Source organism: Chlamydotis macqueenii, chromosome 1 (assembly GCF_036417535.1).
Source record: "Chlamydotis macqueenii isolate bChlMac1 chromosome 1, bChlMac1.mat, whole genome shotgun sequence".
NCBI classification, from domain to species: Eukaryota; Metazoa; Chordata; class Aves; order Otidiformes; family Otididae; genus Chlamydotis; species Chlamydotis macqueenii.
In genome coordinates this window covers 13,923,465-13,935,850 of record NC_141556.1, presented here as the reverse complement: position 1 = coordinate 13,935,850, position 12,386 = coordinate 13,923,465, and the positions used below count along the sequence as shown (strand labels likewise).

The following is a 12,386-nucleotide window of genomic DNA, read 5'->3' as shown; positions in this document are numbered from 1 at the left end:
AGATGAATGTGAGTCTAACCAGCTTGTAGTTCTCTAGCTCCTTCTTAACCATCTTGAAAGTGAGAGTGACATTGGCTTTTTTCCAGTCCTTAGGAACCTTACCAGTTGTCATGACCTTTCAAAGACAATCGAGAGTGGCCTTGCAATGATACTGGCCAGCTCCCTCAGCCCTCGTGGGTATGTCCTGTCAGGTCCCATGGACTTGTGTATGTCCAATCTGTTTAAATGTTCCCTTACCTGATCCTCTTCCATTGATTTAAGTTTTCCTTGCTCCAGACTTTTCCATTAGTCTCAGGGGCTGAGATTGCTGAAGGCAAATCTTACCAATAAAGACTGGGGCAAAGCTCATCTTTCATCATGTCCTTTGTCCCCTTTTCAGTAGAGAGCTCACATTTTCTCTTGCTGCTGATATACCTGTAGAAGACCTTCTTGTTGCCTTTCACGTCCTTCTCCAAATTCAGCTCCAGGTGGACTTCGGCTTTCCTAACCTTTTCCCAGTATGCTCAGTGTCTCTACATTCTTTCATCATCTGTCCTTGCTGCCACTGCTCGTATGTTCTTTTTCATGTATGAGTTTTGCCAGGAGCTCCTTGTTCTACCACTTTTGCTTGAATTCATCTTGCTTAAGATGGACCGTTTTTGAGTCTGGAGGAGATGATCCTTTAAAATCATCCAGCTCTCCAGGAAGTTTCTCTTCAGGATCATATTCTGTTAGATTTTTCTAAGCAGGTCCCTGAACTTCAGGTTCTCTTGAAGTCTGGGGCTGTAAGCCTTGTATGTGTGTTGTTTCTCTCAAGATCCTGAACTCCACCATCTCAGCCAAGGCTGCCCCCGGGCTTCACGTTCGTGACCAGTTCTTCCTTGTTTTGTAAGTATCAGGTCCAGCAGAGCATGTCTTCTTGTCAGCTCCTCCGTAACCTGTGGCAGGAAGCTGTCATCATCACTGCCCCTCAGAAGGCTCCTGGGTTGCTTTTGCGCTGCTGTGTTGCCCTTCCAGCAGACACTAGGGTGGTTAAAGTTTCTGTTTCACTGGTCAAAAGTTAATACGCTAGGATTCATGTTACAGACAGCTCACTGCTGTCACAGGGGAAGATGTGAAGCAGGAAGTGGTATTTGTGGGTAGATAGACATTGACGTGGAAAAAAAGCGCTACAGATGCTAGTGGCCAAGCATACGTCTTATTTACAGCAATGTTGTCCATACTATGGAATAAGATACATGTGAGAATATGGAGGTGAGGAAAAAAACAAAACAAAACCAGGGCTGCTCAGATGGGAATTGCTGGTAGAACGATCCTATCCTAATGCTGACTGGCTCAAAATCTGCAGGCAGGGGGGAAAATCATAATGCTGAGAGTTACAATTCACTAAATAATAACATGAGAAAACAGTTCACAAAATGTTGCTGAGGCTTCTCAGTGAATTGAAGCTATGGAAAGATGTAAAAGAAACTTAAAATGTGTTTCAGGGGTACAAAGGTAACAAGCTCTGATAGTACTCTTGTTTCTAAGAACAGTGTCATATCAAGTTGTAGGTACCTTATTTCACACGATAAAGCTGAAGTAAATCTTGAATGTGCTGTAAAGAAAAAATTGTAATTTCAATAAAAATATCCTTTTGTGACTAACTATGTAGGGGAAATCCTGCTTACGAAATAACGAGAACTGAAGAGGTCCTGTCTGTCCTGGAAGGTAGAGGACAGCGAGCCCTGAGCGGAAAATTCCAGCACCTTTGTCAGACTGAAGGCTTAGGAAGCAATATGGGTATTTTGCTGCTGGGCAGGGTGCATTTGCCAAATCAGAATGTTAGACCAATCGTGGTTAGCTTTGTCTGAGTGTTTAGGTAGCAATTTGTTTAATTTCTGGATGGTAACCCTTTTCTAGGAAAGTATTGATGTACAGCTGAAAACTAAACACCTCTGGGTTAGCTCCCTCGGTTGAAGGCAAACACATGCTTTAAGTGACTTGCTGGACCTGAGCCCAAGGGCCTTGTTCGCAATTATGGCTCTGTTTCCTGTGGCACTTGCGTTCTGTCATCAGATGTAGCGCTAGCCAGCATCGCTGCGTAACGATATAGCAGTCCTGTCATTTTGCTCGTAATTTGGAGTGGTGTTTCTTGCCCCATATTTCTAGAAGCAGCCAACACGGGGCAAAGGAATTATCAGAGTATCTCCTAAGCGTGTTAAGATATTTATGGCACTGAATCAGACAGACAAATAGATGCTGAGAAACCTTCTGGTGAGTTTTAAAATTGCGACTCCTGTTTTAGTGGGCACAGGACTGAGAATAGCGGTAAGTGGCACATACACTGATAGACAACTCTTTGAAATAGCGAATTGTGCATCCTTAAGATGCTGTCTGGTCCAAGAAGCATCTGAAAAAGAGAGGAGAAAGCAAGTGGATGGATGCAGGAAGCAACTGGGTATCTGGAAGAAAGAAGTGGCTTTTTCAGTATTAAAACTGGAGTTGTCCTGTGGAGATGGGTGTGACAGTTGGTGAGTAAGCAGGAAGTAACTCAGCAATAAAGTAATCTCCCTTCAACACTGACATTTCCTTAAAAACTAACAAGGGAGAATCCAGCGTTAATATAACCTTCCAATTTTGTTTCTGCAATTATTTACAGAGTAATTGATGCAAAAGTTTTCTTTACCTAAGAGAAGCATAAATTAACGGCTTCCATATCGTAAAGACTGTGAGTGTGAGTTATTTACTCACTGCTATTACAGAATGTCTAATCAGTGCTTTTAAACTGCATTCACAGTTCTTGTCTCTAACTTGTCAAAATACATTATTTGAAAGGAAATGCCTTTAAAAGTAACCAAAGGTTAAAAAAGTAACCAAACTTATTTTGTCTGCAACCAGGTTTTTCAGTGAAAATTGTGGAACTGTTCTTCCTTGGCTCCTGCTCCATGAGATCAACTATGGAACATGCAGAAGGACATGAAGCATGTCTTGAGCAAACCCAGAGATATTGTGTGGAGAGGCCAATATATAACCAAGAGCTCTTGCAAGGACAGCTTCACAGACGAGAACGAACACCTCAGACTTTAAGGCAGAAGATTGCACATTCTTGTCGGTAGGGTTTTTTGTCTTAAGTTCAAGTTTTTGATTAGAAATATTCTAATTCTTAATTGATTCATGCACATAGCTGGTAATCTCTTCAAAGAAACCTAAAAGATAGAAGTACTATAAGATAAAAGATAACCTAAAAGGTAAAAGCACTAGTTCTACTTTGATTATTCAGCAGTACTGTGATGAAGTTGTATACATGTTTTTTATATGTTCATATATAACTGTGTTACAAAATGTTGGATAAATTAGTTGAATTGCCTTCATCAAAGTGCAAAGGAAAAATATGCAGCATAGGAATGTGAAGTATTAGTCAAATCATGTGACATGAATTCATAAGACCCAGAAAAATATCTGTCTTTTTTATGTGGAAATACTTACGCCAAATTTGTGCTTTGCATGATCCTTTCAAGGAAGAAGAACAGAGATGTGTAACAGCTATATAGAAATCTACATTATTAGATAATAAGGATTTAATAGAGGCATTCTGTAGCTTTTAACTGTCTTCGAATCTGAGTATCATCTGGTTAGATAGGAAGTGTCTTTAACTGTGCAACTCTTGCTCTGTGGAACCAGAGGATAGAGGAGAGATTCTAGTTAAGTTTTCATTACAGAACTTTTACACTTACCCATGCTTCATTTGCTGAGTTGATTCAACTTCTTGCTAGAGCCTTATTCTGCAAGACAACAAATGATTTCTGCCTGAGTGCTTGTCTGTCAAATATTCATGTTCATATGATTTGACATTTGGAGATTTGTTTTGGTTAATGGAAGGACTGTTGTAATGGTAACGACACCCAGTTCCACCTTCAAAAAACTTATCTGCGCTGAATAAAAAATATGCGGATCAAAATCCTCTTGAGCTATGGCTTCTTGTAATTCAGTCTGCTTAAACATGTAGAAGTGTGGATGACTCTCATTGCTCTCACTTGTACCAATAAGCTTCTTCACTATGCAGTTTAGCCCCATGAGAATTCAGAAATGTTAACAAATCTGTGCAGTGCTTTTGCAGTTCCCCTACATGGAAAAGCATTTATATGGTCCCAGTGTTATATTTTTACCCAAGGTTAAACTTTCTTACCACAATACTAAGTATGATGCATGGCAGTACTAGATAGAGATATTTATTTCCTGGCTCTGTTAATTTGTCATGAGTCAGGGTTTCAGAAGGTTAATAACTGTGCTAAGAGACACAAGGATCAGTGTTCTGGCTTCAATGCCTTTCTTTCCGGGGTAAAGAAGGGTTATGTTCTCAAATAGCCTTAAAGTTAGCCTATCAGTACCATTGATAGCAACAAGCATTAGTAAAATCATATTTTTTTAAAAAGCACAATAATGTAAAATGTTATAATCAAAAATGTATAAAGCATGCAAATAGTAAATAAAAACAGGAAAAAGCCTTGCAAAGTACTTTGAGTAAAAACCGCTATCAGAAAGCAAGTTATCCTCTGGGGATTGTTAGTAGGAATGATCTCAGCAAAAAGCGTGGTGTGACAGCTCAATCATGCATGGACTTGAGCAGTTTTGCTTCCTACTGACCTCAAGCCTCACAAGACTGTGATTCTCTTTTCCAGTTCCATAAGGTTTGTGAACAGCAGGCAACAAATGATAAAGCGCTAAATTAACTGGAGTCGGTTGTTCATGCCTAAGCTTTGTCCAGAAATTACTGCCATCAGAGGTCTGAGCCTGCCTTTAATGGAACTGTTTCCCTGCATGGGGATGAAAGACAATTTTTTCGACCCGTTTGTCCCCTGCTAGTGTCTAACATTTTATTTCTGCTTTGTATTTTCAGTTGTTCTCCTAAGAAAGCCAAGTCTCATCTTTACAGTTTCTTACCAATTTTAAAATGGCTTCCCCGTTACCCGGTGAAGGAGTACTTATTAGGAGACATTATCTCAGGTATAAGCACTGGGGTTATGCAGCTTCCTCAAGGTGAGTATCTCTCTGGATTTATTTATCCTATGCTTTTTCTGTGTGTGCTTTTATGCTAGTCCTTGGCTTCCTAAACAGGTGCTCATCAGAACAGGCTATGTATTTCAGGTGAGCAGGTAGAGATCAGTGCAGCATTTTGCAGACCAGCCTGTAATGATGATTCCCTTAAAACTGTAAGTCATAGAATCATAGAATGGTTTGGGTTGGACGGGACCTTCAAAGGTCATCTAGTCCAACCCCCCTGCAAGAAGCAGGGACATCCCTGACTAGATCAGGTTGCTCAGAGCCTCATCCAGCCTGGCCTTGAATGTTTCCAGGGATGGGGCATCCACCACCTCTCTGGGCAACCTGTTCCAGTGTTCCACCACCCTCATTGTAAAAAATTTTTTACAAAAAGTCAGTGATAGGTAGCACACTTAGGAAGCAGCTTACCTCTCTGACTAACATCAACAGTTCTTGATGACAGAACAACTTTTGACTGTTTAAATGCATAAATGCATAACTACACCTTTGCTGAATGCGTCCAATTATTTTCTATCTCCTCATCCTAAAAGTTGTAGCAAATTTCTGCAGAGGGTAGCAGTATCTAATAGACATAATGTTCTGGGAGAGCAACTGTTGCAAAGTAACCAAACTAAATTAAAGTGGAGAATAACATGCAAGAAATCAGAGATTAATCCCTCTTTTTCTCTTAAGGCTAGAAGTTACTGGTTTAAGCTGTAACCATAGTAGTGGGCAATGATTTACATGGTGGAAATAAATCAGAAGTATGTTCCATAACAACACTGCAAATCTGTGGAATTTCTATTAAATGACTTGGAAGTTTCACCCAAAGTGGAGCTTGGCCCTGAAGTAGGAGCAGGCTCTGTGGAAGACTAAGAGAAAGCCAGTGTTCACTGTTCTGTTCAGCTCTTGGTGATTGGACCAGTGGAATCTTTTGCTCAGCCTGACACCTTACTATCAGCAGTTTCAGAACTGCTGCAGGGTTAGAAAGTGGCAGTATTTTTACAGCAGTATCATTATGGGGTGCCATCACTGCTCTGGGAACGGCAGCTTCACAACAGCTGCCACGGTCCCAGTAGATTTCCCCAGGAGGTCTTGGAGTAGAGTGAATTCCTGACTGTGTGCAGAGCCCAGTCCAGAGGAGTAATGTAAGGGAAATGTAATTTAGTCTATATAAGTTTACTTGCATTTTGGCTTGCTTTGACTTTGGCAAGTCTGAAGAATTAATCTGGAAATCCAAGCAGCCTAGATTTTAATAGGCAGTAACATACTAAAGCAATGGAATATCCTGGCTTAGTCTGTGCAGTTAACTTCTTTATTTCTGTAGTTTCCCAGCTTTGTGAAATTTTTTATAATTAAGGATTTTTTTTTTCTTACACAAATATAAACATCAGCTTATCTTAAACTGATAGTAATGTGGTTTACTATCAGGCAAATCTGTTATGTACTAGACATAAACATTACCGGTTGTATACTGAAACACAGTTTATGTGATGATCAGATAAAGACATTAAATTTTAAGTGGTCAGCAGTGAACCTTAGACTTAATTTTGTGACTTTGTTTTAAACTAAACATTATTCTTCCTTTCAGTGACTGCAAACATGCCCTTGAACTGCACCTAATCTTTCCCTTTCTGAAAAGACAAAAGTTGAACTATTATTTTTTTGGAATGGATGTAATTCTAGCAAGTATGAGTTCAAAGAAGCCCGAGGATCATTCCAGGCAGAACTGTAATGAGTAGGCTGTTTAAGCCATGAACTCCTGTCATGTCAATATCTCTTTATTTCCTTGGCAATGGCAGCCTTTAAAAATGCCAGTACAAATGAAAAGGAATAAAAGGGTATTCAGATCAGAAACTTCTTATAGACTCACCCTCCTGGTTTTGAAACCACTGTTTTTCAGATCTGGTCACTTGTACTGTGAAGTTCATCACCATATAAAAGGCCAGGCTGTTATGGTACAGGGTGTTCTGCTGATACTCTTGGCATGAGAGGTGTAGCCTCTGGGGCAGAGAGTATATGTGAGATGAGTTTCAGAAGTCCTTAATGAAAAGCTTATTGCTGCAAGTGAATAAACAGTATCATCAGTCCAGTTCTAATAGGAATGTGAATTCTTGGTTAGGACTTGAACATTGCTTAGGGCATGAGCAAGGCCATGTGAGCTATTACACTGCACAAGAGTGCTTGGATAACAGAATATTCATTCCTGGTTTTGTTCTTTTGCGGTAACCTGGTACTTTGTCTCTCAGTTTAAAAATAAATTAGTAGAGAGAGAAGTTTTTGAGTATCACTATGTTGGCGGAGTGAACCATTGCTTCCTTTTGTAATTTGCACTGGACCGTTGAGCTTTTCAGTTCGAACTTGGACCAGTCTGCCCAAGTGTGGTAGGAACACATGGCTTCCTCACAAGTGTCACAAGTCTGCACTTGTGAAGGTGAACTGGAGAACCAAGCCAGTCCAGGATACAGCGTTTTCTTCTCGAGGCCCATTTGTTCAGTTCTGGTGTCTAATGCTCGTTAATGCAAGCCGTGTAGAACCTATCACTTTTGCTAGGACTGCTCGGGACAGTTACACACCATATCATGAGGTGCACATAGTTTGCTTGTGAGCCTGGTCCCATGATAAGCACACGCTCAGTCAGGCAGAGGAGGAGCACTGTGGGAGATGTCCCTCCCCGGCGTCCCTTAGAGCTGTTCCCCCATAGCTCCACTGCTGTGCTTGCCAGTCCCACTTAGAAGTAGGAATGGTGTGGATTGCACTTCCACTGTGTGGAACTGGACAGAGCTTAATAACAAAAAGGACTTCATTTTTGGGAATAATACCAGACCATATAAGCTCTATGACCTTACAGATCGTAAGCAATGCTCCTCTGCTTATTTTACGTTTTGGAGCATGTTTTGAGGAAACATTAAACTGTTATCTCATTCCACTCGTTCTGGGGTGAGGGAGGAAGGTAGTGTTTCATCAGTCATAGATTACCAAGAAGATAATGTCTGATTAGAAAAGGAGGAGAAAAATAGACTATGTCCCACTGGTTACAGGGTTTGGGGTGTTTTTAATTACATTCTTTGACCAGTGAAAACAAAAGCAACAAAAAGTGTTCGTGGCTATTAAGAAGTACTTCCAGCCACAAAGGCAAAACAGTAAGTGCAGGGATGCAAAGATGCACACACACTCACGTGCAGTGCCTGTAATTAGACACTTCTGGTTTCCTCACTCAAACCATCAGGTTTCTAGGCTCTGCCCTACAGTGTTATATGTATTAAAGAGTATTTTCTGCAAGACTTTTAAACCTGTGATCTGTCACTAGATTTCCTATTAGGTGAGTTTAATTTTAGTAGGCTTAAATCCTTTTGCTTCAGATGGTTTCTTCCTGTTGTTTGCCTAACATACATATTTGTGTCTGTTTTCTAGGTTTAGCCTATGCTTTGCTGGCAGCTGTTCCCCCAGTATTTGGCCTATATTCTTCATTTTATCCTGTCTTTCTATATACTTTTTTTGGAACCTCCAAGCACATATCAATAGGTATATTTGTATGGATAACTGAAAGTCTGTGTGTGTGCATGTGTTTAATAAAGTTGTAAAAAATAAGATTGGAGAAATAGAAAGTGTAGTTGTTTTCCATAAACTCAAATTTAAGTGAGTAGGAGAAACACAAATGTGTCAAACATTAGTAGTATTTTTTATTGTTCATTTATCGTCTTTTATCGGATTAGATCTAGATAAGTGTGCTGTGAACTCCTGAACTAAAATTTGATGGCTGCAGTCAACTGTCTGTGTGGCCAGGACGAATCTTTAATTTGCATAACAGAAACTGAGGGTGAAAAAAATTATGGTGTTTACTTACTGTAGAGGTGTATGTTCACCATCTGACCAGCTTTAATGGTGCTGAGTACTGGAGCAGATTTTGGTACTAAAAAATACAATTTTGGGGTAGGAAACTCTATTATAGTTTAATTCCCCATATCTCTTGATAAGAACCACTCCTAAAAAAGAAGAAAAAACCCGAGATTTTAACCAATTATTTTCCTCTCTCTCTTATTTCAGGCACCTTTGCTGTGATTAGTATGATGGTTGGCGGTGTTGCTGTGAGACAAGTGCCTGATGAAATGTTTTCTGTAGGCTATAATTCTACTAATGTTACAGATTTCCTTGAATATTACTATGCTAGGGATGCCAAGAGGGTACAGGTAGCTGTGACCCTCGCCTTTCTTTCAGGAATTATCCAGGTAAGTGCCTGCAGTTTGCTGTAAGGGCAAGTTCAGACACTGCTGCCAGACTTGCAGTTGCAAGGGGCACTGGGTCACAGCGGGTTCTCTGTCAATAGACTTCTGCTTCAGCACTGCATTGTGTAGAATACAGACTGCTTCATGGCAGCCACATAACAGAAGAGGGGAGGGATACATCAGAGTCAAGTCTTTGTCTGGCATCTTGGCTTGACTGGGAAAAATGGGACCCCTTCCCCCTTTCATTTTTTTCTTATGCCATCAGAAAAACTCAGCCTAACGTTTTCTAATATCTCCATAAATGCATGCAAACACTTAGGTTTACCCATATCTCACATTGCACCTGCCAGTGGTGTGAAAAATTTGGTGCATTGATGGCTGCTTACTGAGCTGTGCCTTTAGAAAAGCCAAGTTCAAGTTTGCCTGATCCTGCCTTGACCCCCAAGCCAGAAGAGTTGTCTTGTGGCCCATCGCTATATAGTGTTGATGTTCAGGCTACAGTAGGAGTCACATGGTTAATAATTCTCTTCTTCATTAGCTGTGTTTAGGTCTTCTTCGATTTGGATTTGTAGCCATCTATCTAACAGAGCCTCTGGTGCGAGGATTTACTACTGCTGCTGCCGTTCATGTCTTCACTTCTCAGTTAAAGTATCTCCTTGGCATTAAGACTAACCGATACAGTGGACCCCTCTCAGTTGTATATGTGAGTTACTACATTTACTAAACATGCAAATTCTTCATTGTCTGGATCTAGTACTTAAGAGCCCCCAACATAAGGAGGACATGGACCAGTTGGAGAGGGTCCAGAGGAGGCCACAAAGATGATCAGAGGGCTGGAGCACCTTTCCTCTGAGGACAGGCTGAGAGAGTTTGGGCTGTTCAGCCTGGAGAAGAGGAGGCTCCGGGGAGACCTGATAGTTTTCCAGTACCTCAAGGGGGCCTAGAAGAAAGATGGGAAGAGGCTGTTCAGTAGGGGCTGTTGTGATAGGACGAGGGGTAATGGTTTTAAAATAGAGGGAGGTAGATTTAGATCAGATATTAGGAAAAAATTTTTTACACTGAGGGTGGTAGAACACTGGAACAGGTTGCCTAGATTGATGGCCAAGCAATAACAAAGCTTCAGGATTTTGATTACATGGAGGCTAAAGAAAATACTTTGTGGGAATCTTTCTTGTATATTTGTGCAGATATAACAAACCTTTTGGAAATAAGGCTGCACTAATGATTAATTCCTAAATTTGCTGGTTAGTTCACTAACCTGGAAACCAAAAATACTAACTGCTAAACAAACAGGAGGGAAGGTATTCATTGAAGATGTACTGCTAGAACATCTTGAATGTATATCCTGATAGTTGCTGCAATTTTCCTTCTGTCTAAAGAAGGGTAATGTACATCATCTCTCAAAGACCTCTCCAGAGGTCTTTTGTATGTTTGTTTGTTTTAAATACAGTAGAAGGAGGAGTAAATGGTAGGGGAGTCATTTACCCTCTAGCAACTTGTGTGCTCCAGCAAGCTTTCTTTCCTAACACCCTTTTAATAATGTTTTCGACTAAAAGATATTTGGAGTAATGGCCGGTTCAGCAGGGCTGCAAGATCACTGTTATTTAGTCATATTACTATGGTAACCTCAATGGTTGTATCAGCAGCTTTATCGTTTTAGAATAGTTTATGCAGCTCTAAGTAGCTGTGACTTGCCAAAGCATATTTGAAGGTATTAGAAGGGGTTTGCACTTACTGCTTTGAGGTAGCTGCCAGCATGAAATACGTGTGAAATCATTGAGGGTAAAAGATGAGATGTAGTTTAGACTTTTCCCCCATGATATTTTTTTCTCCAAATTTTTGCCCCATTAGACAAAGGCTGATGTTGTAAATGGTTGCAAGTGCAGTTCCCTCACTGAGATACTCTGAACCTATGTGTTTTGAGGGGACAATGGGGATTTTGGTGAGGCACTGATTTATTGTGGTTACAAATGCAGAATAAAACCACAGCTGAACAGCAGTGTCTAATTTGTTCTTTTGGGTTGAATTTCCTGAGAAAATAAATTCATTTGAAGAAATATGATCTTCATGGAATAATTATGATACTTCTGTTGTGTTACAGAGCATAGCTGCTGTGCTTTCAAAAATAACAACGACCAATATTGCTGCACTGATTGTTGGATTAACATGCATTGTTCTATTGTTGATTGGCAAGGAAATCAATCTCCGGTTTAAGAAGCAGCTCCCAGTTCCTATTCCTATGGAGATTATTGTGGTAAGCCAGATGTGAACTTCTATAGCTAAATTATATAACTATTCTAAAGCTGTAGAAACTATCTCATTTTCTGCCAAGTCTTATTGAGCTTTAGCGTAACTTCTGTTGAATGTAATTCATTTGAGGTTTGGTCCACTTGAAGGTTTGGATGATCATAAGGTTAGGTAGGGACTGACATGCCCAAGTTTTAGGCATAAAGTCCCAAAGAAGAACTGAAGAGCCAGTTAAACACCCACAGTCCCCTGTGGCAATGGGTAGGGAGAGGTTTCTTGTAAAACCCACTCTGTCCTGGAGTTCTGGCACCTGAATGAGTCTCTGTGAGACATGCCTCTGAGTGGCATTTCCCACTTGGAGTCCAAGAGCTCAGAACCCTCTCCTGAAGGAAGGAGCTTACAGATTGCCTGTTTCAGAGGTTCTGCTGTGCTTGCTTGGTTTTTAGGATGCGGTGGTAGAAAGAAGGAATCAGTGGGACTTAATAAACCTTCCTTTCTCTATTTCTGATAACTGCCTGCAGCACTGATTCTGTTTCAAATGCGCACTGTAAAATACATGGATAAAGCAGACAATACACACAAAGCCCACATCTCAGATAACCTTTCAGCTTTAAAAGTGATTGGATTTAAAAATGAATTATCAGATAACTAGAGCCTGCGCAAAATCAGAGCTGAGAAAGGGAATGACTGAAGGTATGGATACAATCTAGATAGAAGGAACAAAGAAAAAGGAGATGCTATTGAGAAATTATTAAGATGGTGTAATAGGGTATTGTTTGGTAGTAAGGCAATAGCAAAGTCATCTTACACCTGTTTCTTTCACTGCTGCTACACCAGTTCTATTTACAGATAACATGCAGGTTACGCACATGAAAATACGGCAGTGCAGACATCTTTGGTTTGTCCTTGCAT

General features: G+C 40.4%; 1 protein-coding gene across 5 annotated transcripts in view; it reads left to right on the top strand.

Annotated features, from left to right (window-relative positions):
• SLC26A5 (solute carrier family 26 member 5) overlaps nt 1-12,386 on the top strand; it is a 37,542-nt gene that overhangs the window by 12,175 nt on the left and 12,981 nt on the right. For 2 of the 5 annotated variants that reach the window (XM_086746052.1, XM_086746041.1), the window contains exons 1-7: nt 668-2,492; nt 2,860-3,073; nt 4,859-4,998; nt 8,416-8,526; nt 9,049-9,230; nt 9,766-9,930; nt 11,329-11,481. In XM_086746052.1, the coding sequence (XP_086602178.1) occupies nt 2,477-2,492; nt 2,860-3,073; nt 4,859-4,998; nt 8,416-8,526; nt 9,049-9,230; nt 9,766-9,930; nt 11,329-11,481 (981 nt within the window). In that variant the 5' untranslated portion in view covers nt 668-2,476. Of the gene's footprint in view, nt 1-667; nt 2,493-2,859; nt 3,074-4,858; nt 4,999-8,415; nt 8,527-9,048; nt 9,231-9,765; nt 9,931-11,328; nt 11,482-12,386 lie in introns of those variants that run through there. The other 3 variants (XM_086746036.1, XM_086746060.1, XM_086746035.1) reach the window with 2 other exon arrangements.